Source organism: Battus philenor, unplaced genomic scaffold, assembly GCF_028537555.1.
Source record: "Battus philenor isolate CCGP_79_NKW_IND1 unplaced genomic scaffold, ilBatPhil1.0.hap1 SCAF_3, whole genome shotgun sequence".
NCBI classification, from domain to species: Eukaryota; Metazoa; Arthropoda; class Insecta; order Lepidoptera; family Papilionidae; genus Battus; species Battus philenor.
Genome location: NW_027181693.1, coordinates 5,945,211 through 5,970,108, shown reverse-complemented (window position 1 = coordinate 5,970,108; position 24,898 = coordinate 5,945,211). Strand labels below are relative to the sequence as shown.

The window sequence follows — 24,898 nt, the reverse complement described above, 5'->3', positions numbered from 1 at the left end:
CACGTTGTATGCTAATTAGATGTATTACTTTAATTTCAAAAAATCTTGTTTAAATTGTTTTTTTTTTCAACAATGATATAGGTACTGCTAATCTTTGTTATATGCTAGAATTTAGATATAATTTTGCTAGTGTAGAAAAACGATAATCTACAATTATAAATTTAGGTTTAAACTAACTCAGGGGTTAAATAAAAATAATAATAATTCATGGCTACTGTTTTAATTAAACATTTTGTTGACATTATTGAAAAAAATATTAGGCTGATTATTATACTGAAATATCTATTGAATTTGAATATATTCTAAAAAACGTCTAGTGTTATCACCTACTCTCATATTAATTAATCTATCTTAATAATATGTATTATGAACCAAAAATCAGAATGTAATGGTTTACCTAAACCTACTAACATAAGATAAAATATAGAAAACATTATTCAGTTCGGACCATAAATAAAAAGACTTAAAAATAATTTGTTTACACAATTTAAGTAATCATGCATAATGAACTGATTATTTGTTCTGAAAACACTTCAATAATAACCATAAACACAATACAGATTATTTATAACTAATGGGTATATATATTTTTTAATCTTGATGTTCCTTTTTATCTATTGCTGCATTTTTGTAACCAAAATATGGTTCATTAACAAATTTTGGTGGTCCTCCAAGCTGTATTGTTTCTGGTACATTTAATTCTTCATTTAACTTTTTAGCCAAGAAATATATCTCGGCCAGTGCAATTACTAATGCACACATGACTCCTAAAAGTAGTCTGAAACCAAAATCTAAATTTCCAATCATTAACTCCACTCCTCTAAATCCAAAGAGAAAACCAGCAAAAATGGATATGATGAACTGTCCAATGGCAATTAACTGCTTGTTTAGTTGTTTCACTGCAATAAAAAAATAAAATTCGTTAGTGAAAAGTCATTGCAAGGTATAACAAAATCAAATATTTTGTCATTACAATTAATAAAAAAAAACTTACTTTGATAACTTATGCTGTCCTCGGGATATCGCATTCTAACATTATCAACACTTTTAGTCATTTTTCGATATTCTCTAACTTCCTGTTGAGCCCTTAGCTTAACGCATCTGGCCTCTAATACTGGATTTCTTTTGATAATATCATTCTCTGGCAATTCTACTTGTGAACCTTCAAAAAGAACATGTAAATATGGAATATCTTCTTGACCAATGTCTCGTTTTTTCTTAATGTATGCATATATCCAATCCAGATCAGTAGTGTTTAGAAACAAGTCATTTTCAGTATTATGGTCAGCAGAAAACTTTCTTTTTTCTAATGCGGTGCTTTTGATAATTGTATCCTTCAAAATTTCTTTTTCTTCAATAGTTTCAGTAACATCTTGACTTTCATTTAAAGCAGTTTTCTTAGATTCATTATGATGATTAATAGTTTCCTTAATTTTATTTATGTTTTTAATGTCATTGTCATTTAGGAAAACTTCTTTTACCTGGACAAATTTATGTTTCAGTTCAGATTTTTTACTATCCGCCTGCACAAATTTTACAATATTTGAAGGGGTTTCATCAGTGATAGGGATATCATTTAAGAATTTCTTTAGATTTTCTGAAGGAAATATCCTTAGGTTTGTATCTACAAGTGAGCCCTTCTGGTCCATTATTAAATCTCACTTATTTGTTATATTTAATTTATGATTCAAATCAGCATATAAGTCTCTGAGTTCTTCTTCTTTTTCTTCAAATGTATTATCAATTCTTTTACAATTAAAATTCATATCATCAATAAAATTATCCCATTCCTTTTGACGTTTTTCTTGATTTTCAGAACGTTTTTCATTACACACCTATAACCAGTGATGCCATAAGATAAAGTTTTATTAAAAAAATTACAAGTTAAATAAATATTACCTTCTGTATATCAGAATAATCTTTTTCAATTTCACCAATTAACTTCAAGCTCTGCTCTAACTTTTCATTCAAAAGGGGAAGAACAATTGCACCAGCTTTGACAATTTTATCAGCATGTGTATCCTTCACATCAGTGTAATTCTCTATTATAGAAAACAAATTTTCTACTTCACGATCACCCCTCTTGTCCTGTGGAATATATTTATAATTATTAATATTTATAACACCACTCAAAGAGTACTTTTATTTATTGAATCTTAATCACTTCACATTATCGTAAATATTCATCATTGTGGTACAAGATGGTACAGTCTCAGAAGAGTCATTTCATTAGATATAGAAGTGTACCACTTGAAAATAAATTACAGTAATGTTTGCAAGACACCGCTTTATGACATACAATGGTCATTTCTACTTATATAGCCTCTTGCAAAATAACAAAACGATTGATTTTGGTTAAAAAAAATAGCAATTTCTTTTATCAAAATTTAATTTAAAATCACGGAATACAAAGAAGTCATACCTCAAACTCCTTTAACATAAACTTGATTTCCCCGTTTAAGAATGGGCGGTGATCGAACAAGCGACTCGAAATTTCTCCAATTTCTGTTCGATAGAATATAATAATGATTAGGGGAAGCTCTAATCAAAGATTTGATAACATTTAAATATCTTAAGACAATATCAACTAAAACTTTTAAAAATACGACAGAGCTGACTATTTTACTTTATAAACGCTAATAATCATTAATAATATAAAATAAATATTATACTATTTTCATATTATTCATATCCTAAATCTAATATAAAATATTTTAACAGAAAAAACTAAGGAAAATAACATAAAGTATAGACACGTACCTCGTGACAGTTCCGACATTATCAATTTTTTGAGTTTCAGCTAGTGATTCACTGATACCTTACTTGAGAGCGGTCCTCGTTATATTTAAAATCAAGATGGCCATATAAACAACGATCGATTTCACCGATATTTTGTGATTCTGCGCAAATATATGTATATAAACATAAGTCTATCTATTAACATAAGATATCATTTTTGAATTATTTGGTTCAGTTTAACTTTCAACAACATATCCGGTAAAAATGTAAATTGATGTTAATAAAATTTAAATATTTATATTTTATGTGTTTAGAAAAATTTACTTTACCATTTACAAAACCTCTTAAGAAATAATTATACAAATTTTTTTACAATAAAATATCCATTTAAGGCAAACTAGGTAAAAAAAAGGTTGGCTTTACGCCTTGCATTATGTTAACCAGAATTTTTTCTATCTTTCAATCGATAATTTTTAGTAAACAGGCGAATGATTGACAGAGAACATTAATTCTAAGCGTATTGAAGGTCGAATAAATAAGTAAAAGTGACAAATAGTTTCTTATTTATTGTGAGTTGTAATATTTTCCGAATGGTATGAAAGTACTTCTTATAATCAGCGGCGTTTTAAAATAAGGGCATTTACATGTAATTTCAAACTTTGACGAGAAAGTTGTTGTTAGCAAATAATTAATTAAAAAATATGTTTATTTGTCATATTACTATAACAATTACTAAAAAGTATATTGTAATCACGTTAATCCTGGTTTTCTGAGGAATTTAACAGTAGGAATACCGCAAAAAGAATTATTAAAAATATTCCACAATCTGTTATCATCAAATTATTACTTAAACATATCGCAGGTGTATTTTTTTCATGTCATGAAACAATAAATATACTTCATTCTTTAAAGATGTAAACTATAAGTTCCCAGAACTTTTTTCTCATACTGCTTGCAAAATTTTGCTATTAACCGTGGTCCTGCTACATTTCTACTATATAATCATAATTAAAAAAAATCAAAACATTTTAAAATATTAATAAAAGTCAACATTTGTTCTTCACATTGAAAGCAGATAAAATTTCGAGATCTCCGCTTTCGAATTGTGAATCCCCATTTTTTGTTATGTTAACATAGACCTTCATCGAGTCACCCGCTTACCCGTATGGGTACTAAGGACGTAAACACATTTTACAACCAGTGTAGAGACATACTAATATTTTTTAAGAAATAAGTTGTTTATTATCTGATATAAATTGATGTGGTTAATACAATATAGAACAATAAAAATGATTATTAAAATTCCTAAAATCTTATGTAAAAGCTTTAATAGTATTTATGCCTCTGGCAATTAGTTATAGCAACATTGAAGCGTCAGTTAACATTTCGTTTTCATTCTTGTCATTCAGTATTCAATCTGTCATCCAACAGTAGTTTCATTCATGAATTTCAAGGTGGGTGTGTTTAGACAAAATTTTGTTTGCGAAATTTGTTTTTACCTGCGCATAAGTGGCTAATCTATTACAATGTCTTCGGTTTATCTTAAAGGTTTTTTCTTTCATTGTAGTGAATAATCATTGTGCACGAATGTGTAAATTTGAACTTTAATTTTGGTGAGCTTGTGAGACGGTGATCATCATGCCGGGTCTTATTGGTATCGGTGAATTTATTGAGGAAACCAGAGAAGATTACAGTTCACCCACCACTTCGACATTCGTGTCGCGTATGCCACAATGTCGTCAAACTATCAATGCATTAGAAGAAGTAAGTGTTTTATAAGTATTAAGTAATTAAGATTACAGTTTAATTATTGTTCGCTTTTATTAGTTATTTTAACTTTTGCAATATAATATTTAATGCATTGTTTAAAAAAAATTAACAACTATTAATCTCATTGTATTGAATGGAAGTGCCTAAAGGGTTCTTAAATCTTTCCTTAAAAATCTTAGACACTTCCACAGACAGAGATTTTCAAAGAAATCAATAGTTAAAATTTCTTTTTTTTTGCTTTTGTACGAATTTACGCGAATAAAGCACACATTTTAAAATAATGTATGTCATTCCTATTTCTGTAAATGTTTTTCCTTTAATTTGTGGGCTTTCAACATGTTAGCTAAATAATAATATTATAAAATTACAATATTTAGGTTAATCTATTATACATCTGCATCTGCATTATTCCTTATTAAAAATTTGGGTAGTTGTTTTTAAACTAGTTTACTACTGGGATTACTAAACATCTGGTGTTCAGTTGTGTCTGTTGCTCTTGCTAAATTATATTATTACATTTATTCTGCATCTTACTTAAATTATTGTTAAATATATGTCTGTTATAAGAGTAAAGTTTAAGCCTGTTGTTAATTCTTTTAATCGGTGCTATTTTGTTGAGATATCATTTATTTAGATAGCCAATAATCATAATATTTTTAACTTGAAAATTTTATGCATAATTATGTGCACATAAAATGAATTAAAGGTTTTAAACATTATATTCTTAAAAATATTAGGGGCTAAATTCAGAAATAATTTATAGGATATTTTCTATGAAATTTCTGACTGATCAAAGTAATGTTGAATATTCTCAATCCATATAAAAACATATGCAAATAATATATTTATAAAGCATATAATATACAAATGAATTGTACAATATTTTTTTTATATTTCCACCATACACATATACACACGAGTTATGGAGACAATAAAACTATTTACCTGATAGTAATTGATATAGATTCAGACCAAAATTATGTTTTTATTCAGCTAAGTTCCATAAATGTGTGACTAGAGCCATTAAGTTACTGTAGTCATGATTTTTATTACCATGTTAAATTTTTTAAAGTAATTCTTTTTATTGAGTTTATATACACAAGATGACCCATACGTTTCGCTTGTTGAAAAGGCGATAGATATGTTTGTAAAGATACATTTTCCGCTGCTGAATTTTTGTAGATGTGAAAATAAACAATTTGAAAACTGACATGAAATACGTTATTCGTAAATTTAGACAAGGCAACAGATAAAACCCATAATTCCTAATTTTTTCGTAATGTTTTACGATATTACACAGCAAGTCTTTAAATTCAAACAGATTAGTTTTCTTAAGAAGTCTCGAAAATTATAATCCCACTTAGTGTCATTTAAAATAATTTAAGGTTATTTTTCCCGATTTTACGAATAATGATAAGATGGAAATAATTTAAATAGTGTATAAATATCATATTTAGCTGTTATAAGAGCTATAAAATTATATCCTATCCGAAATGATCGACTTTTAATATTTAACATTGTTATTACACACAAAGACATTAAGGAATAAATAAATATAAGCTTGGTTAGTGTTAATACAATATAGTACATTTAAAAGTATTATTTAATTATATAGTTGATATATATAACACTAGAAATATGTGTCGTAATTTAAAAAAATAAAATATTTAACTACATAAATCTTCGTACAGGCAAAAACGTACTTTACTAGCGATCATTCCGTTACTCGGCGTTGTATTCTGACTTCGGTCAACAACACCAATGAGTCATCGTGTCATTGTTGATATAATCATCAAGTAGCACAAAGGGTCACGGGTTTTAGGCAATGATAGAACTAAATTAAGAATTGGGAACTTGACATATTCTAGTAATCCACAGGTTTCATATTAATTTATCTACATTACTTTTTATCGTCTGGGAGAACAGGAAGGGCGAGATTCGTAGACGAAAATAACCGATATAGCAAGTGCAGTGGCAGTGGGCAGAACAGAAGAGGCTTTTTAAAGTTCAAGAGTGTAGACCACAGACCGTAAGTTCAGCGTAGGATGTCCAGTAGCCAGACGACCTTGTTATGGTCTTTGACGACGAAGATGATCACGTTCATGTTATTAAGAATAATGCTACATGTTTTGACAAAGAAACGTAACAGTATTTAATAATGTACAGTTTCGATGTAGCCTTTCGTCTCATCAGATTTTATTTAATTTAAGGCGGCGTGTGTTCCAGTGAGTTACAAATTATCGCGAAGAGATGAATCGAAACGGAATTGTCACAAACGATGTGATTTTTTTTGTGACCACTTCCATTTTAATGTGATTTTTAATGGAACATTATCGGAATTTATTTAATTTTTATTCGAAGGTAAAAGACGAGTAGCTATTTGTTCAATGGTTAACACACACGAAAAACTTTTTTATCCCGATCTTACAAGACATAAGTACTGCTGGAGTTTCTTTAACCATTTCCTTTCCCAGCGCTAACGCTTTCGGAAGTGGTGGTAGTATTATTAGCCAGGCAATAGCAGTCTACCCTGTTGAGGTTCAGCCCGAATGCTATGCGGATATTATCGACGAGTCACAGTCCAAGCCGAGGTCTTCTGGTAGAGACACTTGAGCGTAATCACTTCATGGAGCGTCAACCTCAGCAATCTAAGAGCTCGGCGGCCTCCCAATTTGATGAAATAGAAGCATGTAGCAGCCCGAACTGAGACTCCTCCGGGAGATCTCTAGCCCACCTTCCTGCTTGCTACCTGATTCGTGAGTCCGTGTTTTTTAAAAGTAGCTATTAAAATATTCTATTAAATTTATTCACGGTTACTTTACTATAATTTTTCTGAACGTAATTCTTTGGAATCATTTTTAGAAGCTTGCTATTGAATTAGTTAACGCCTAAAAAGGTATTTGTCGACAAATTTTTCCCGCTCGCTATGTGAATTTATCATTAATAGGAAGGAAATATCAAAACTCAAACCGAAGCCTCGTATTATCAAGTTTAAAGCGAAAGTGTTCACGAATATGACTTTTACTTGACTCGATTTTTGAATGAACTTTCTCTTTTTTAAGCAAGATTAAGGACGGGCAATGTTATTTGTTTGTAAGGGTCATATTAGTAGACGCTTTTATCTGTATTTAAATTTGCAACATGTAGCTGAGTAAATAAATGACAAAGTGTGACAATTAGATGTCGTTTCAGTCCAAAGACACCCACTGCAAATAAACCTCTCCAAAGATATCTATAGGGAACATACCATAATCGGTACGGGTCGGCGATTGCAGTGTGTTGTTAAGGTACACATAGCAAACGATGCAACCCATCTTCTGGAAACTTATTTGTGAGGAATGGTAATCCCATATAGTTATTGCACAAACTGTTAGAAGTTTTTTGTGATATTTCACGAGAATCGAACCCGTGACTTGCGATCGCAAGTTCAGTCCTGTACTACAAGGCTATCAGAACTCACAATTAGATGTCCATGAAAATAATAAATACAAAATTGCTGTTGTAAACGTTTAAATGTACTAACCCATTTTTTTTCATTTAAAAAGTGCTCCCCTTCACATGGAATCTAATTAAATTAAAGTAATAACTTAATTAAGCTTTACATTATTTTACCACATAAACACTAAAATATGTTACAAAAATTGGTGGTGTCAATAATCTTTGCGTTTATGAATAGCCTCAATTTCTTTATACAATAGTCTTTTCAAATATTTTAATTTTGAATTAACAACAATAAAAAGGTAACTGATTACCTACCTACCGGACCTATTTTGGGTCAACGATAACTTAGAAGTAAATGAATGATTATGATATTAAAGGTTTGTAATAATTATGTGTTTAAAACTCTTCTATTCTGTATTTATAACCGGTTTAGACTGTATGTATTCTCTATTTGTTATAAAATTAAGTTAAATCGTAATTTTTTTTCAAACATTACACTTTATAACACTCTCAGAAAACACGGCATTTGTTTATTAAAGCGAATAATAAACTGTTATGGATAAATATCGATGCACTAATGGTGTGAGCAGGGTGATAAAAAGCATAAACAATGACGTGGCCACCGGTTTGGAATCATCTGGCTCTATCAGTCCGACTAATCTCATTAAAACTTCTCTGACCTAGTTAGGCATCGTGTTTAGTTTCGTTACTTTCTATAATGATGCTCTATAAAAGTAATAAATCACAGGGTGATGTTTTACAGATATGCGTTATCGTATAGTACCCGGAATTTTGTATACGGCGGTAAAAACGTAGCTAGAATAATTAGTTTTTTAAAGTTGCCCGGGCATAGCGCTAGTGCAACTGATGGCCGCTGGATTCAAAAGCTCCTTGTTTGGCACGAGCCGTTAGACGTGGCTTGAGAAGGTGCCCATAAGGTGGACCCACGACATAGCTGCATGCGGACTACGTCTTTCATCACGTCGATTTTTGGAGAAGACCTATGTGTGATCTAAAATAAAATGATATTAAAAATATACTTTAAATAGTTCTTGATAATCACATTAAGTATTTAAATAATTATGTAATTTCATAGACTTAAATTAAAATAGTGTAATTCTGCTTCACATGTATTCATACAAAGACTTGAAATAACTAATACAGCGCATTTCAAAGGTACCGTAGACAGTTCGTTTGTGGGCGGTACAAGGCCGCTTGCGTTATTTAGTAATCTGCCAATAGTTACAGTATTTCGTACTTAGCTATACACTTGGTGCATTAGCGTATTAACAATGTAAATATATATAAACAGGTTTTCATTGCTGTATGTTTCCTCACTTCGTGACTCAGATGATGACAACGTCGTGTGAAAATTTACTGGCAAATGTTAAAATGTATATATATTTCTATTCCTGTCCCTTAGATATAAATCTCAAACCGTCATGTACGTAGGGAGGCCAAGATCTTTGATAGTGCGAGCCATTTTTTGAAATTGTAATTTTTTGCAAGCCGCAATTGAATACGCATTTAAAATACGCAAACATTTTTTGTTTTATAAAAAGAACATATTTATTGAAATTAGTTAAACAGAAGTACAAAATATATGTATTGAAGTTAGATATAAAGGCACACGTATATGACAGCTCTCCTAATAGTACTTAAGATGCTTGTTTATTAATTATGATCGGTGTTTGGATTTCGCAAATTTTATGGTGGAATAATAATGATAATTATTTACACCAGTAATTTATTTCGATTTCCCAGATGCTGACATAGATAATATATATTTTTAAATTTTGAAATAATTCGACAATACATCGGAGCAAAAACTAACCTTTAAAAGAGCCGCAGATTGTCCACCCCTCATCTATATAATAGATGGGACAATTACATGTATATAAACGAGGTTTCACAAGATCCAATAGAAAATGTGGAGATTCGCTGTGAGAGGCAACGTCGCCTTACCTTAAGGTTCTGGTTCTGGTGGTCACCCACGGACCAGCAAGTGCATCGTAGGACGTCCGATTTTAGAAAAATTTTGGGGTGCAGACTGCTTTCAATTTTTTTTGCGTCTTAGTGAAAATTTATGGGATAGGCCTATTTCCAGTTGTGGGCGTCTAACGGCTGAAATGTTGACAATTTGTAAATGTAATGCAACTAGTTTAATTAGAGAAAGTACGTGATTAAATAAAATTGTTCAGTTAATAACATTGGTAACTACGTGCAATGACGGTCTGCTTATTAGGCACCACAAGTAAATATCGTTACTCTACCAAAAATATTGTAGTTGAAGTATAAAATTAAAAATATAATATTTATTTTTATTATTAAATAATTCTTGTTAGATTTCTTCTTAAGGTTAATATTTCTGCTAACCTGATTTATTAAAATATGACTGTTTTGTGACTTCTTAAGCTGGTCGAGAATGTCAGCCAAACAATAACGTTTTAACATCGTCGACACTTTGAAGCAGTGCCGTAAAGTGTAAGAGATTTATATTTTAAAGAAACACATTGCGGCGTTGGTCAGTTAAATAAATTAAATACAGCACAATGAATAGTGTAAAGCAATAACATTAAAGGAATTGTTTTACTCATCATATCCACTACCTTAAGTTTCTACTGAATCATTGTTGCAGTAAACAATACGCAGTTTAATGCGGGTGTTGTAGTTTTTATTGCTACAGGTATGTATGTATTTTTACGTGCATTAAATCGCGGATTGCGGGTTCGATCCCGGATTGGTTAACATTTTATATGAATAACATAACCAGTGAATAGTGTCTCACGAATGAAAGATATAATCAGGAACAATTGGAATATTGCACTGAAAAGGTTGAAATCAGGATCAGGTGAAACAGTTTTAAAGGGGACTTACAAATTTATTTGTAAGTCATTAGCAAAAAGCTTTAAAACACTTCAATATGTGACATTTTTTTTCTATTAGAAAGCGATAGGCAAATAACTTCTGACAGCACAGTCTGCGGGGACAGATAATACCAATAAAGAATTTTTAATATGTAATTTTGAAAATGCGTTTTTCACTATTATATACAATGTTATTTCTTATACCAGAAACCATTGATTTTTGATAGCAAATGTTCAGTACTTTCACACCTTTAAAGGTTTTATACGTATATACAACCACTCTGTATGGAAAAGTGATAATTTTTTAACAGTAAGTGCATGAAAATGTCTTTAACATACAACTGTCATGAACAATATACAGTTATTGTCAATTTTAGTTTCTTTGAGTTTCGAAACCGGAACAGATATTGCTTCAAAGGATAAGAATAGCAAGACTAATACGTGGTTTTCAAGTTCCTTCGCTATTTAATAATAGAATATCTCATAGTCAATGACTGTCCACGGACTAAAATATAAACTTGAAAAGAAAAAACAATTTTTAGTATTTCGCCTGTTTAAATCAAATGATACAGCTATGCGATCTTACGAGATCGCCGATTTAGTTAACGAAGTATTGAAAATTGTTAAATTTAGTATAGACAAAAAAGTAACTATAATTAATAGTGGATGTGGGTGAATATGAGGAAATCAGAAGTGAATAAATGCAGCATAATGCCGAATCATCAACGATCCTTAAAAACTGCTTATGTGTCGATTCTCAGAACGAAGTTGGTGTCAGGTTAATTTAAATTTGTGTTTAAAGTTGACTGAACGGACCTAAGAAAACATACCATTTCCATTTTTTTATTTAACCTTTTTTTAAAACTGGTTTAAATCAAATCATTTAGTCTTCCGTCTTGACTCACCTAAATACATCGAGTAATTGGACAATGCGTCACAATGTAAAATGAGGTGTAACGAATATCACATCTCGTGATATTGTGTGCACTTGATAGTTTTAACGGCACATTTAGTGTTGTAATTTTGTGGTTATTTTGTTACTGGAATACATTTTTACCTAGACCCACCGACGAGACATTTCGTGTACTATTAACATTACTGAATTGAATACGTTTCACATAAATTTATCCTCCATATAAAGCTTATTTAGCAGCAATTTGGTTTGATTTTTACTATGTTGCCTGTACGCTGGGACCATAAGGTACAGAAGAGGAGAGAGACCGGTAGCGCAATGTAGGACTAGCACCCACATGGTTTACAGCCGTCCTTGTTACGGGAAGAAGCTGGATCCAGGGCGCTTCCAATCGGTTCTATTGCAAATTTAAGCAGGAGGCCTGTTTGGCAATGATGATGAAATTCGTCTGAAATGACGATGAGAGCATTACATAAAAAAAGACTAATATCTTCTGTATTCCTCGAAGGTCAAATAATAATAGATTGTTACAGTAAATTTTTATTGCGTTGTAACATTACTGACGTTTATCAACACTTGTCGTCATGCGTTGTTTGTTGCGAGCGGGAAAGCGAATCAGTGTTGCGCTTACATTGTATGGCGTTACAGAGATAAGTGTTTGCAGATGTATCAAATGTCCGGTGCGTGTAGCTAATTGTTTTCTATTTTTGTCTTTTCACTTCTATTTCTTTTTGAGGATAAGAGATAATGAGGCGTTTTGTATTAACAAACTTAAATAACAAAGTTATTCTTCGATGTACAGGTCGATGGGTTATAGGGGTAAAAAGTTTAAAGAGGTGAACGTATACTTCATTTGTCAACAAAAGTACCTATTTCCAATCATCATGTTTCAGTGATCACTTTGAAATATGTTACATTAATAATTTTTTTCTATCGGAATGGGACAAGCTAATAACTTCTGGCAGCATAAAGACTGCAGCACAGATGGTAAACAAATTAATCCGAATTTTTAAAACACTTTCCTTGCTGTATTATTATTACGTTATTTGTGAAACTATTGATTTTTGGATAGGGTGAACTATACATTAATTGACAGCAAATAATGTGTACATTCACCTATTTAAAACACATACAACCAGTATATTGGATAAACGGTAATATTATTCTTTTACCTATATTATACATAATGAATAGTCCAATTATTTGTTATTTTATTGTTTGAAAATTATTTAGAGCTTTATGAAGAAAAGCCTTTGTATTACTTTGTTATTCCGAAAACATGGTTGCGGATGACAAGGCAATTTGGATATGCCACAGGCCATCTATTGTGCGGTCCTTCACAATATTTCATAAAAGATTTCAGATTTAGATTTACTAATTAAATTTTTAACTGACTGTGGTATATACATTTGCTGTCAATATTTTTTTATGAATAGGCTTTTGAATTCGTAGTTGATTTTGTTTACTTTATTATATTTCAATCTCCACGCGCATTTCGCTGAGGGACATGACTCCCGCCGCGGATTGAAATTTTGGGTGATGGGTTGCCCGATTCCTCCCATACTCGGACTTTTTGACTGTTTAGCTGTTCTGGGCTTTTGCAGCCGCTTCTTGCTTTAAATAATAACGAAGTTGTCGGGTTACTTGACCGCCGTCCGATGTTCGGAGTTGACTGTTTTTCGGTCGGGTTTAATCTCTTTGTGACCGACAATCATACTTTTGCTTTCGGACATGGAACTGGTACGGTGGGAAAATATTGGTCGTCCTATAAGACATCCAAGATAGAGCGGGTGTGTTGATATTCTTCAAGATGGACTCGGACAACACACGGGGACATTTTAATCATTTATCGAGTTGTATTAGATTGTATTATTTAGAAAATGTTCATTGCAAAATAATAATTATTTAAACTAACAATATAAATGCAAATTAAAGAAGGTCGTTGTTAATTAAAATGCAACGATAAAAAGTGGCCATTAAAAACAATGGGCACAATAAAAACCATCAATATTGGCCCCGAACAGCTGACCCCTTTGCCAAAGCGGATTTCTTTCTAACACGCTTCAAATGTATTCATTACAATTCTTCGATGCACATTTAAGGTAGAAGGCATAAATATTTATAGTGATGTTGATTATTCATGTCAACATTATTACTCACCGCTGAGAAATTAAAATTTTTTCCTGCCATACAGGCAGTTCGTAATGGCACAAAGGAAATAAACTTAAAATCGATATATTTCATATTTAAAATTAAATTTAAAAAGTTGTAAATAAAAGTGTGTGGTGAACCTTATTTAGTTTAACATAAAATCGGGGGTTTAATGAATCGGTGTTTGGGGTGACAGATGTTCAAGAGCTCTTCAGAATGGCTCGTGGTCCTTTTTGTGAACACCCGTTTGTAACGATTGACCGCCAAAAAATAGGGAGCCAACATAATACATTCGTAAAAGGCAGAGGTTCAAGTGGACATTTCATTAAATACAATTATTTTCTTTTATATTTGAAAGTATTGCCAAATTATTGTCAATGAATTCATTGATCATTTTTTACCAAAAAAAAAATCCGTTTCAATTTTTGTCATAAAACTTTGTTTTGTTTCAGACATTGGACTTCGATCGAGAGGGCCTAACCAAATTAAAAAAAGCTATAAAGGCCATACACAATTCGGGAAATGGTGAGTGTTTAGTTTTGTTTCTATTAATAAGCCTTAAATATTTTTCATTCGGTCGATATCTGAATTCTAATGGTATAGAAAATAAATTGTAGTACGAATGATTTGTGATGTCTATGATGATGTTAGGTAAATGTTCGTTACGTTAACTATATTTATTTTCAAACAGTTCTTGTTTGCTTTTAATTGGAGCCTCCGCTGATTATCTAATACGGTGGATTGCATCTCTAGTTGACATCAAGTTGAGTGTCGGATGACTAGAGAGTCAGATGAATTGCCTTTAACCAAAAAAAACTTGCGAAAAAAAATCAACAGGACTATTAAACGAACCAAAATTTCATTAAAATTTCTAATAATCTCGGTAAATGTGATGGAAAAGATGATAACATATTATACGTTGAAGGTTGTTATTACGATCGTTTAAAGATACAATCAAAATTGTAAAATTTTTAAACTGTGTATATGTCACGAACAAGTAGTGTATTTCTCCTTGAATAATTCTAATAAATTTAAACATATGAAATAGATAAAGGTGACTTCTTTTCTTGGTAGCATAGTGTTAAAAATACTTTTAGTTGTTAATACCTTTCCGACGTCCGTATGGATATAGAGCGTACGTGCAACACTCGCATTCCCTGTCCCGAGTCATCCAGACGACACGAGACCCGGCTATAAAAAGGGCCGGAGGAAGTGTTATGAATAGACGCCACTGGAAATAGTTCGATCGTTCGATGCACTTACTAGACGTGGATGCGGAGGGCCAACGACGCGGAAACGATGAGCGATTTATTGATACACTCTTACAATATTCGAATGATTTTTCTCTGGTGTGCCTTGAAAATAAATAACGTTATGCTTGTATATGTTACCTAGAAAATTTCAACATGTTTAATGTTAATAATTTATCACTACAAGTTGAAAGTTTAATTTTTCGACTTCATCGGTGTTCTTATTTAGTTGTTTTTTTTTAACTTTTGACGGACTTTTATTCGTCAATGTTTACATAAACGCCGAGCTACATAGACGAAGATCTTCTTAATATTATCTAAAGATGTAGGCAGTAATAGTGATATTTATTTTCCAAGAAGTAAAATCAAAATTACTTTTAAATTTGTCGGCGAACGTTCTTCAACTATCTTGATCATTCTTTTAATAATTGTAGTGAATCCTGCCAGCATCTATTGCAATAAGGATTTATATTCATAAGTTCTTCAAATGACACTCCCATTTGATTCATATTAATTAAATTCTGGTATCATTATTTTGATATTCGTATTGTCACTCAAATCTGTCTCTCTTCAAAAGAAACTGAAGTTGTATAATTTAAGCAGGTGAAATAAATTCTTAAATTTTTACGTTGTATAAAATAATATAAGTAACTTTCATCGTGACATTTTTTTGCGAGTGTGCTTATTTTTCCATTGTTTATTTGAAGAGTACAAAACAGTTAAATGTTCGAAACACAAATATGTACATAGTTCAGTTCATTACAAGCAAATTTATCTAAACTGCATACATAAAGTTCTTCCTTATAAAAATCTCAATTCGTTTGGTTAACCGGACGACAAGGCGAGGCCATTCGATCATTGAAGTAGAATGACCTAAATATCACAACAATAGTGCTAGACTTATGCCGTGTGGTATTTTTACGATGTTTTTTTTTAATATACGCAGCTACTGTGTTAGAACAATATATATATATATATATATATTTATATATATATATATATATTTATATATATATATATATATATATATATATATATATATATATATACATATATTATACTATGGTTATCCAACTATTTATTTTTAGGTTTGATATTTAAATTTAAGTATAAATTTAATTACATTTATTGTCAAACAGTGTTTAAAATCCAAAAACAGCCGCAGCCAAGCCTTGATTAGTTATAGATGTACAATAAAAGTTTTAAAGCATTTTATTAAGAAATGAGCGATATGCACCTTATTAAAATTTTTATACTTATATCCAATCACCTGTATAGCTATTGACAGCGATTAATTAATCGTTGTAAATATTTTCTCATACCGTAAAGACTAGAAACGGAGTAGAATTCCCGTCTAGTCATTGTATAATCTTTATCTTGTTTACTCAAAAATATTATAGTACAAATTACATAAATAATTTCCTTAACTAATATGCGGATGTAGGAAATACTTTGATTGCTTTACAAAACGATGAGATCGACCGCAATGGCGGCCGTTTTGCAGCTTTCTACCCAAGTTTATTAACAAAACATAATTTACTTGTCGCCGATGCGCAGTCAAAGCCGGCTACGAAAAAGTAGGTGACAAAATGCAATTTCTTGTTCGGTTCGGGGCCTTCAAGTTCCCGCCGTCGCTTTGCGATTAAATCGCCCGGCCAATATATCATCGTCTTGCCTGTATAAATAAACTAGTTATCGATCGAAGTTTCCTCGTTCGTTCAACGAACGAAATCAACAGCTCATAAATATGTTAAATTATATTTTCTAAAGGGAATGCTACAGGCCAATTACTACTTGCAATACAAAGTCTGGAGAGACAGTTAACAATAATTAATCTTTATATGTCATAATCCGAATTTTGTACACTCCTTTTTTTACTGTTTTATTATAACGTTATTTATTATTTCTGAATCCATTTATTTTTGGGTAAGATGTAACATGCATTAAATGGTTTAATTACACATATTTCCAATCACTTGTATATTCATGAATACCTGGTATAAATCAGGGATCTTTTTTATTAACTATTTTGGTAATTGACATTAAACAAACACCATTAAAATTTGGCGTAGACTACATATTGAAACGTTGATTACAGTGCAAATTTTTATAACCATTATCATTATATGCATGTTCATAATATGATAATTATGGATAGATTTCTTTTTATATCTTATCATTGTTTGCATGTTTTGTTTCTTTTCACGGCGAAATTGAATTCAAAATTTTCAATCGATGTACAAAATGTTATACGTCGATACTTGCAAAACTGCTGAGTTTTATAGTCTAAGATCTTTTTTCTCTTACCTGAAAATTAAAAAGTAGCAATAATCTTTAAATAGAGAAGAGTATTTTTCAAAATTACTTGTAAAACATAGACCAATGTTGCACGCAAGAGACTACATTTCATTTAAAACAAACCTTACCGTTTTAAAATTATATCTCTAGTGCACGAAAATTCCGGGGTGTTAAATTAAACTTCTAAAGTTATTTAATGATCTAAACTAAGCGGGGCTCGGTTACCGGACTTCACAGTGGTCAGCGCTCCGCTGAGTGAATTTCCCTTCGTGTGCTTCGGATGGAAAGTGGGTCGGTGTCTGGTTTCCTTCGCCGCAACGTAATATCTACACGTTTGGGTTGTTTCTAGCTTCACGTCTATCTCACACTTGTCATTATTTTCTTACCAGTCTCTATGCTTTTGACTTAGAAGATTTTAGTGAAGAAAACTTACAAAACACATATTACTATTTAATTAGATAATGGATGATGAATGGATTGCTATAATAGTCACATAATAGATTGTAACTGATAGGTGAACATTAGGATGTATTAGTGTAGATGTAGAGTGATTAGTTATAGGTGTAAAAGGTTTCAAGGGGTGAATATATGGGTCATTAGTCAGCAGGGTGCTTAAAAGTTTTTAAACCTATTTTCTATTACGAAACGCTTTGGGTGAATCTCTTCTGGTAGTACAGACTGCAGGGACAAATAAATAACAAAAATTAATTTAATTATGTTGAAATCCGAAGTTTTAAAGCTCTTTTTTGTTACTATATTATAGTTACGTTATTGAAACTGAACTCACTGAGCAATAGCAGAGTTTTACATTTACTCCCTTTAAAGCTTTTACTCCTCATATCAATCACCCAATAAATTTCGATTCGTAAAAAAATAATTCGGATAAATATAAAACATTTCGGATCTCTTTTACGATTTATATTTTTCTACTCTCGATAACTATTTTTAAACACATAAAAATGTAAATGAGGCGATGGTGATTTAAATTAAAATAAGACAGAATTTACAATCACAAATTAGACAGTATTGTATTAACAAATTTTTACAATAATAATAAATGGATCCAATTTTAAAATGAAGTTATTATTTGTTTTTATATTGATCTCTATATTTGTATGCATAACTAACTCATTTGATTAAAATAAGAACATACATAGCTTGCACTTCAGCGCGATAAATCGGCACACTATCTTATCGCAAAAATTCATTGTCCGAATATATCTGAAACGAATCCGAATGAGATTTGGGATATAAAATACATGCAATGTATAGAGGAGTTTTTATTTTTATTTGGGGCATAAGTCGCCGGCAGGTTTATTGACTTGGTGTGGTATGGTTTGTTTACCGGGTCGGGCGCAAAGGACTGGTCGCACCGGATTGTGGTACACTCGGCAAGGTCGCGCGCGCGACTGCAAAAACAAGCAAACACGCGCGGAACATTCCAATCTAGTGAAGTGCTTTACCAAGAAGTCTAACATTAATTTATCTCTAACATTTTTATAGCTGATTCACTCAAAAATTTTTAACAACATTTTTACGTATATTTTTGTTAAATGTAAATTGCGTATAAATCTGTTCGAGAATTTATGACTATTAATGGAGATAAATAATTCCAATGATTACGTAGAACAAAATTAAATTGTATTATTTTGCAGAACTCCGTCCGAGTGCCTACTGTTAGTTGAACATAATTTTGGTTTGTGTACGTTTTTTTTTAAATAAACATATTTATCTGATATGATAAACAAAAGCTTTACTTTTTATTGTACTATATACATTACTTACAGTGACCGATGACATTGTCAAGGTCGCGGAAAGTCACGGGTTGTGGGCAGTGCAAGGCTGGTCATAGTGGCGATATTTGGAAGCGGGCTATACCTTGTAGTGAACATCCACTGGCACATCACGATGATGATGAAGTTACAGGATATTTCTATTTCGCTTTTGGTTACGGTGATTTAAAATGAAAACTTTATAACAAAAACTTCAATTTTTAAATTGGTCGCTTATATTTCTTCTAGTCGCCTTTCATGTTTAGCATAGCGTCAGAAATCATCCTACGTAACTTTGTCAGTACGTGGGTTCTTCTAAATAATACTAATTTGAATGAAGAGTACTCTCAAAATTGTGTGTTGCTATCGAAATTCCAAAAAATATTACGCTTATTCACTCGACATTATTCTATATATGCAACAATATGCCGTTTCGAAACATGTCTTTTTAAGACTATGATGACTAAGCATTTTACGGTGTACTGTGAATCGAGGAAAACATGCCGTGCATCTGTTTTTTTTTTTAATTTGTCTGAGAGATTTATATAGTATGTATAACGATGATCCATTAAATATTTTTTCGATGTATGATTAAACTGAATGAAAAAAATGATGTATGTTTGATTAAACATGAAAACATTGGTAATTTATGTATATTATTTCTTATTTAAACATTCTCGGCCGTAGAACGCATAGAATTTCCATAGACTACCATTAAGACCAATCGGAAGTGGCCTTAACATGGTTGTCTGTCCACCTTGGGATAACAAATACAAAGTGTCTTCCTATTATTTGGCCGGCTCTTCTAGCATGCCGAGCCGGTGGTAGCTTACTATTAATAATTAAAAAAAAATTGACGAATTAAAAGTGCCAGTAAATTTCTTCCTTCTTCAATAATTTGTTTACGAAATTAAATTGAATCTGCGAGGAAATAGTACTAAGCAGTTGGGATACTAGACGTTATCTTGTCAGCCAATGGACGCCCACTGCAAGGCATTGATACTATATATATACGCTTGGGACTTTAGTTAATACAAATTACTTATTGCTACGTAGTACTATGGCAAGGCTATGTAGTACTCTTACTGCGTTCCAGTTAGTTTAATGAAAATCACGGTGGACGACGGTATTCATTTATTTAGTACGAAAGGCAAACGCTAAATATACGTACCGCCTTGCGGTGAAATTGAAAGGCGCAACGCTTTAGTGTTTAATATTCAGAGGGCGTACGCGGGATTGAGCTAGGCAAATGTGGGTTGCGACACGGATCACAGCCCTCCTCGCCAAATACAAATGTTCTCATTGTTCTAACTAAACTTAATGAAACTTAATACAGGAATACGATTAATTATTTTTTACATGTAAACAATGTTTATGTAATAGCTTGGGGAAGGAGTTCCGTTGCATTTTATATAAAAAGTCTTTATTCACAAAAGCGCGATAATTTTGTCAGACCTCAATGTTAACTTGACACGGCCTAAATAATTCTGAAGAGACTGAAATAGGAAATCAGCTTCGTGCTACTCTTACTGACACTGTTAGTTCCATAAATAATAATTTTTTCCGCGGCTTGGGTTATATTTTTTAAAGGAAAATATTAGAATATATCGATCTTTTTTACAGAAAAACAAATGAAAAAGATAGAAATCAAGATTGACTAACTTGTAATTTTTTAATGTAAACTTTTTAATGTATTTACTACCAGCCAGATATTACTATACTAGTCGTAGTATAACGAAAGTCATTCCCCCACCTGTCACATGGACACGATTGACACACTACAAAAGAGAGTCCATTAATTTTTTTTACTAATGTTAAATTTATCACGCTGTCAATACATGGTTTGATAGTGAATGAATTTTGAGTCTTTACGAAGAACTATGCGGATATAAGGCCAATGTTAATTATATGTTAATCTTCCATCAAACCGGTCATATAAATACAGAATTTAGATTAACACTTTCACTTAAAAATTACAATTTCATTAATAATGTTTGTGATTTATAATTCTCGATAATATATATCGGGTATTGACCCAATAACTCGTTTGTTAAATAAATTATGTTGTCGGAGTGTTCTATTTAGTAAAGTATTATTAGAATTCGGTTGAAACTATATTCTTATTAGTATAAATATAAAAGTAATTAAAAAATTGTTAGTTATAAATAACGTCAGCTCAGTCAGGCACGACGACGAATACCTTTAGCTACAAGTTAATCCAAACGGGAAACTAATTAAACGTCCACCGTCTCATAAGAAAGACAAAGTGTCTCTTCATTAAACTGCATCTACTAGGAAATGAAGTAACAAATTGTGGAATTCTTGGTACACTAGTCTTAGTTATACAATGTCAATATAAACCAAGTACTATGGTATTGTAGTAACAAATTTTTTAAACCGGACTTTCACGGCTGTCTAAACAACATTTGCAGATTTCACGGGTTAGAGTTGGCAGGGTGTAGTGGGCGCCTACCTCTGTATTATTTATTGCATTGGATTTTCATAATATCATTATTTTTATAATAATGTCAAAGTAATTTTAAGGATAATGATCCCCAATATTGAAAATAATATTATGATTATACTCACCGATGGCCAGACTAGCGTTTGAGTACAATGAACTCCCAGCCGTGTAACCAAAAATTGATGTTTCAGTAATTTTCTATCAAAATTTAAATACTCCTTTCTGCAAAGTATCGGGACGTAAATGTTGCAGAGTAATGCTCGTTAAGTGTTTTTTATTCTGAATATTGTTTACTTTTGTGTAAAAAATATTTAAATCTTCTTTTTAATAATTTTATGTATAAATGTTTCATAGTTGCTAATACTTAAAGACCATTTTAGTTTCCTTATTGTCTATATTATTAGATTACGCACGCTGTGTCTCCTAAGATTTGAGATATAACACAGGGAGAACATTGTTTTGTAATATATTTATAATAAATGTTAACTTAAAATTATACCTAGTGTAATATTTTTGTAGAATTAAAAAAAAAAAGTAAACGCGTAGAAATATGATTAACATGATTTTTTTTTAGATAACTTTTTGTTTTTCATTTACAGTTCATATTTTCTTCATGCATTACACCAATCTCATGTTCATTTCGTATAATTTTATTTATTAACCAATTCATCGTTGTTCTCTTAGAAATAGGTAATGATAGACATTGTCTTTACTCACTTTCTTATTATTTCCTGTGGACACAACCGCTCATTATTATACAGAGTTTTTTGCTAAAGATATAAAAGCTTACATATATATTGTTAATTTTAATGTATAGTAATTCGAATCGTGACAAAGCTTATTGTTATTAAATTTTCATTATGTTATTTATTATGATCGAAACTATTTGTTTTATAATAGGGTGTACCATAAATTCATCGATAACAAATGAGCAATACAATCTTCCCTTTGTAGCTTTTACACTTATAAAATCAACATGTATAAAGAAAAGGTGGCATGGCAATACTTGCACCGATAATTGTTATAAATCAATAATAATCTGAAATCGGAAATGCGGATGCATGCTTATCTAAAGTTAATGATATACCCTAACAAATTATGAAAGTAACATCGATGAATGCTTCTTAACTGTAATTGTCCACCTTGTAATACTTGTAATTGTAGTACACAGCTGTTTGATTGCGATAATAAAACAAATCAGATACTAATTGATAAACCATGAAAAGGAACTATTTCAAGTTTACCTGCGTATAAGAAAGAAGGTTTGCAGACATTAGCAGAAGCAGGAGTAATTATCGGTTTTATTTTTCCAATAGAATTCTGACGTTTTTTTAGATACAGAAGTGTTTTCAGTAATAAGCCCATTCTTCCGAATATCAGATATCAGTAACAATGAAAACTAATTAAAAGGTAATTTTATGCGGTAAATAGTGCCCACCCCCCCAAAATGAGTCTCGTGTAGAAAACATACGTAGTAACAAGGAATTGATAAAACGTATATACTTCGTAGTCTGGTAATGCACGAACTCTATCGTAGTAAACTGTTCAAAATAGCTTTCGTTACTTGAAGACACTAACTCGTACTCGTTTAGATTCGACTATTTTCAGTTACCGTGTAGCTTGTATACGTATCGCTAGTCATACATTTATAAGATATACAAGATGTTATCTGTTAATTTTTTATTGATATCAATTATAATCCATTGTAATCGATACTTTTATATACTGCATAAAAGCAATCGCACAAATAAAAATGGACCGCGAAAAAAGTAATTTGCGTGTATTATATAATAAATAACTGTAACATGAAATTAATTTTAAAAATATCGATAGCGCACGTGGACAACGAGATGTACCTATCGCGGGCGCTGGAGCGGCTCGGAGGGAATGCACTCAGCAAAGACTCTGAGCCGGACATCGGTGCCGCCTTCTTCAAGTTTGCAGTTGTTACCAAGGAACTTTCTGCGCTCATGAAAACTTTGGTAAGTCAATTTTATTTCAGGAAGATTTCCTCGGATAACGTATAAAACTTAACTAATTTACACTATAAGCGTATAAATACGCTTCATTTTCCTGGTCATCCTGGTCATCACTATCATCGGAGCATTTATATACGTAGCAGCGTTCGGCATTGAAACAAAATATGTAAATTGTAATAACACACTCTCTAATAATAGAGTACTGATGCTAATGACAGTTACATTGCTTGTTTGGCTCCATTACTGAGGACTTCTCGTACATTTCCTTGTCTTAGGTACGAAGGGACAATATGTTCTCAATAAATTTTTGACTAGCTTTTTTAATTTCACCTTCATGCTTTATCCCTCACATTATTTTCTACGCATCTTTCTTTTATTTGAAACATTCTCTTCTATTCTTTTCTTATGTCACCTATCTTACTTCGCCTTCACCCCCCGAGGTACTATTTTTACATTTTAAATTAATTTACTTTTGTTTATTGAAATATTTTACATTTTTATTTTTGCTTTGTTAGATTCTACGTCACATACTAGAATAAGAAAACAAACTATGATAGTTTGTTTTCTTATTCTAGATTTATCAGACCTGAATTTGTTGCTTTTAATTACCTTACTTATTAATTTTTACAACACTCCAAAAATATTTGGCGTCTTTCTTCTTCCTCTAACAGCTTGGCAATGTTTCCCTCCTGTATTATCTTCCGCAATCGAAACTAGTTACAATATTGCTTGATTGAAATGATGATTTGTTACATTGCTTCTATTTGTTGGTAACTAATTTTATTCCTAATCAAAAAAAAAAATGATATGTGAGAAAATATTAACCATTCTGAAAATTGTGAAGTAGTTACATGCATCCCACATTTTAAATGTTAGCATACTGTAGAAAATTAATAATTTTGAAGTATGGTCTTTTTATTTTTAAACAATTTTTTATTTAAATATAAAAACGTTGATTATGAATCGGGTCATTTTTCATATTTCCATGCGATGCAAATAGGTTAATGGATTATACTTAATGTTGAATACCTGCATAAATAAATAAATATTCGCTTATACTTGTCTCTTTAAAATACCAGTCCGTTTTTAAATGCGATGTTCCCATCTATACTACTTTCAAAACTAGCGAGTAAGTATACGATGAATAGTCATTGTTGAATAATACCATCTACTTCTAACAATACATAAAATATAAACAGAATATTACTTTTGAATTTGGAATCTGTCATTTTTATATGATTGTTCCTAGTGTTT

At 31.3% G+C, this 24,898-nt stretch overlaps 3 protein-coding genes across 3 annotated transcripts in view; 1 reads left to right on the top strand and 2 right to left on the bottom strand.

The window, feature by feature from the left end:
• Positions 1–222: 222 nt before the first annotated feature.
• Positions 223–1,649, bottom strand: LOC137927067 (uncharacterized). The gene is made up of 2 exons (XM_068770856.1): positions 995–1,649; positions 223–899 (listed from the first exon to the last, which is right to left on the bottom strand). The coding sequence occupies exons 1-2, from the start codon at positions 1,647–1,649 to the stop codon at positions 592–594; spliced, it is 963 nt and encodes a 320-aa protein (XP_068626957.1). The 3' UTR covers positions 223–591.
• Positions 1,650–1,658: 9 nt separating this feature from the next.
• On the bottom strand, positions 1,659–2,854 carry Muted (biogenesis of lysosome-related organelles complex 1 subunit 5). Its single transcript, XM_068770861.1, has 4 exons — positions 2,761–2,854; positions 2,423–2,505; positions 1,900–2,088; positions 1,659–1,835 (listed from the first exon to the last, which is right to left on the bottom strand). The coding sequence occupies exons 1-4, from the start codon at positions 2,777–2,779 to the stop codon at positions 1,659–1,661; spliced, it is 468 nt and encodes a 155-aa protein (XP_068626962.1). The 5' UTR covers positions 2,780–2,854.
• A 1,303-nt stretch (positions 2,855–4,157) lies between these two features.
• The window catches only part of Asap (ArfGAP domain of ASAP), a 65,198-nt gene continuing 44,457 nt past the window's right edge, over positions 4,158–24,898 (top strand). The window contains exons 1-4 of the mRNA XM_068770841.1: positions 4,158–4,193; positions 4,307–4,503; positions 14,334–14,406; positions 23,499–23,647. Coding sequence (XP_068626942.1) covers positions 4,378–4,503; positions 14,334–14,406; positions 23,499–23,647 — 348 coding nt within the window. The 5' untranslated portion in view covers positions 4,158–4,193; positions 4,307–4,377. The remainder of the gene's footprint in view (positions 4,194–4,306; positions 4,504–14,333; positions 14,407–23,498; positions 23,648–24,898) is intronic.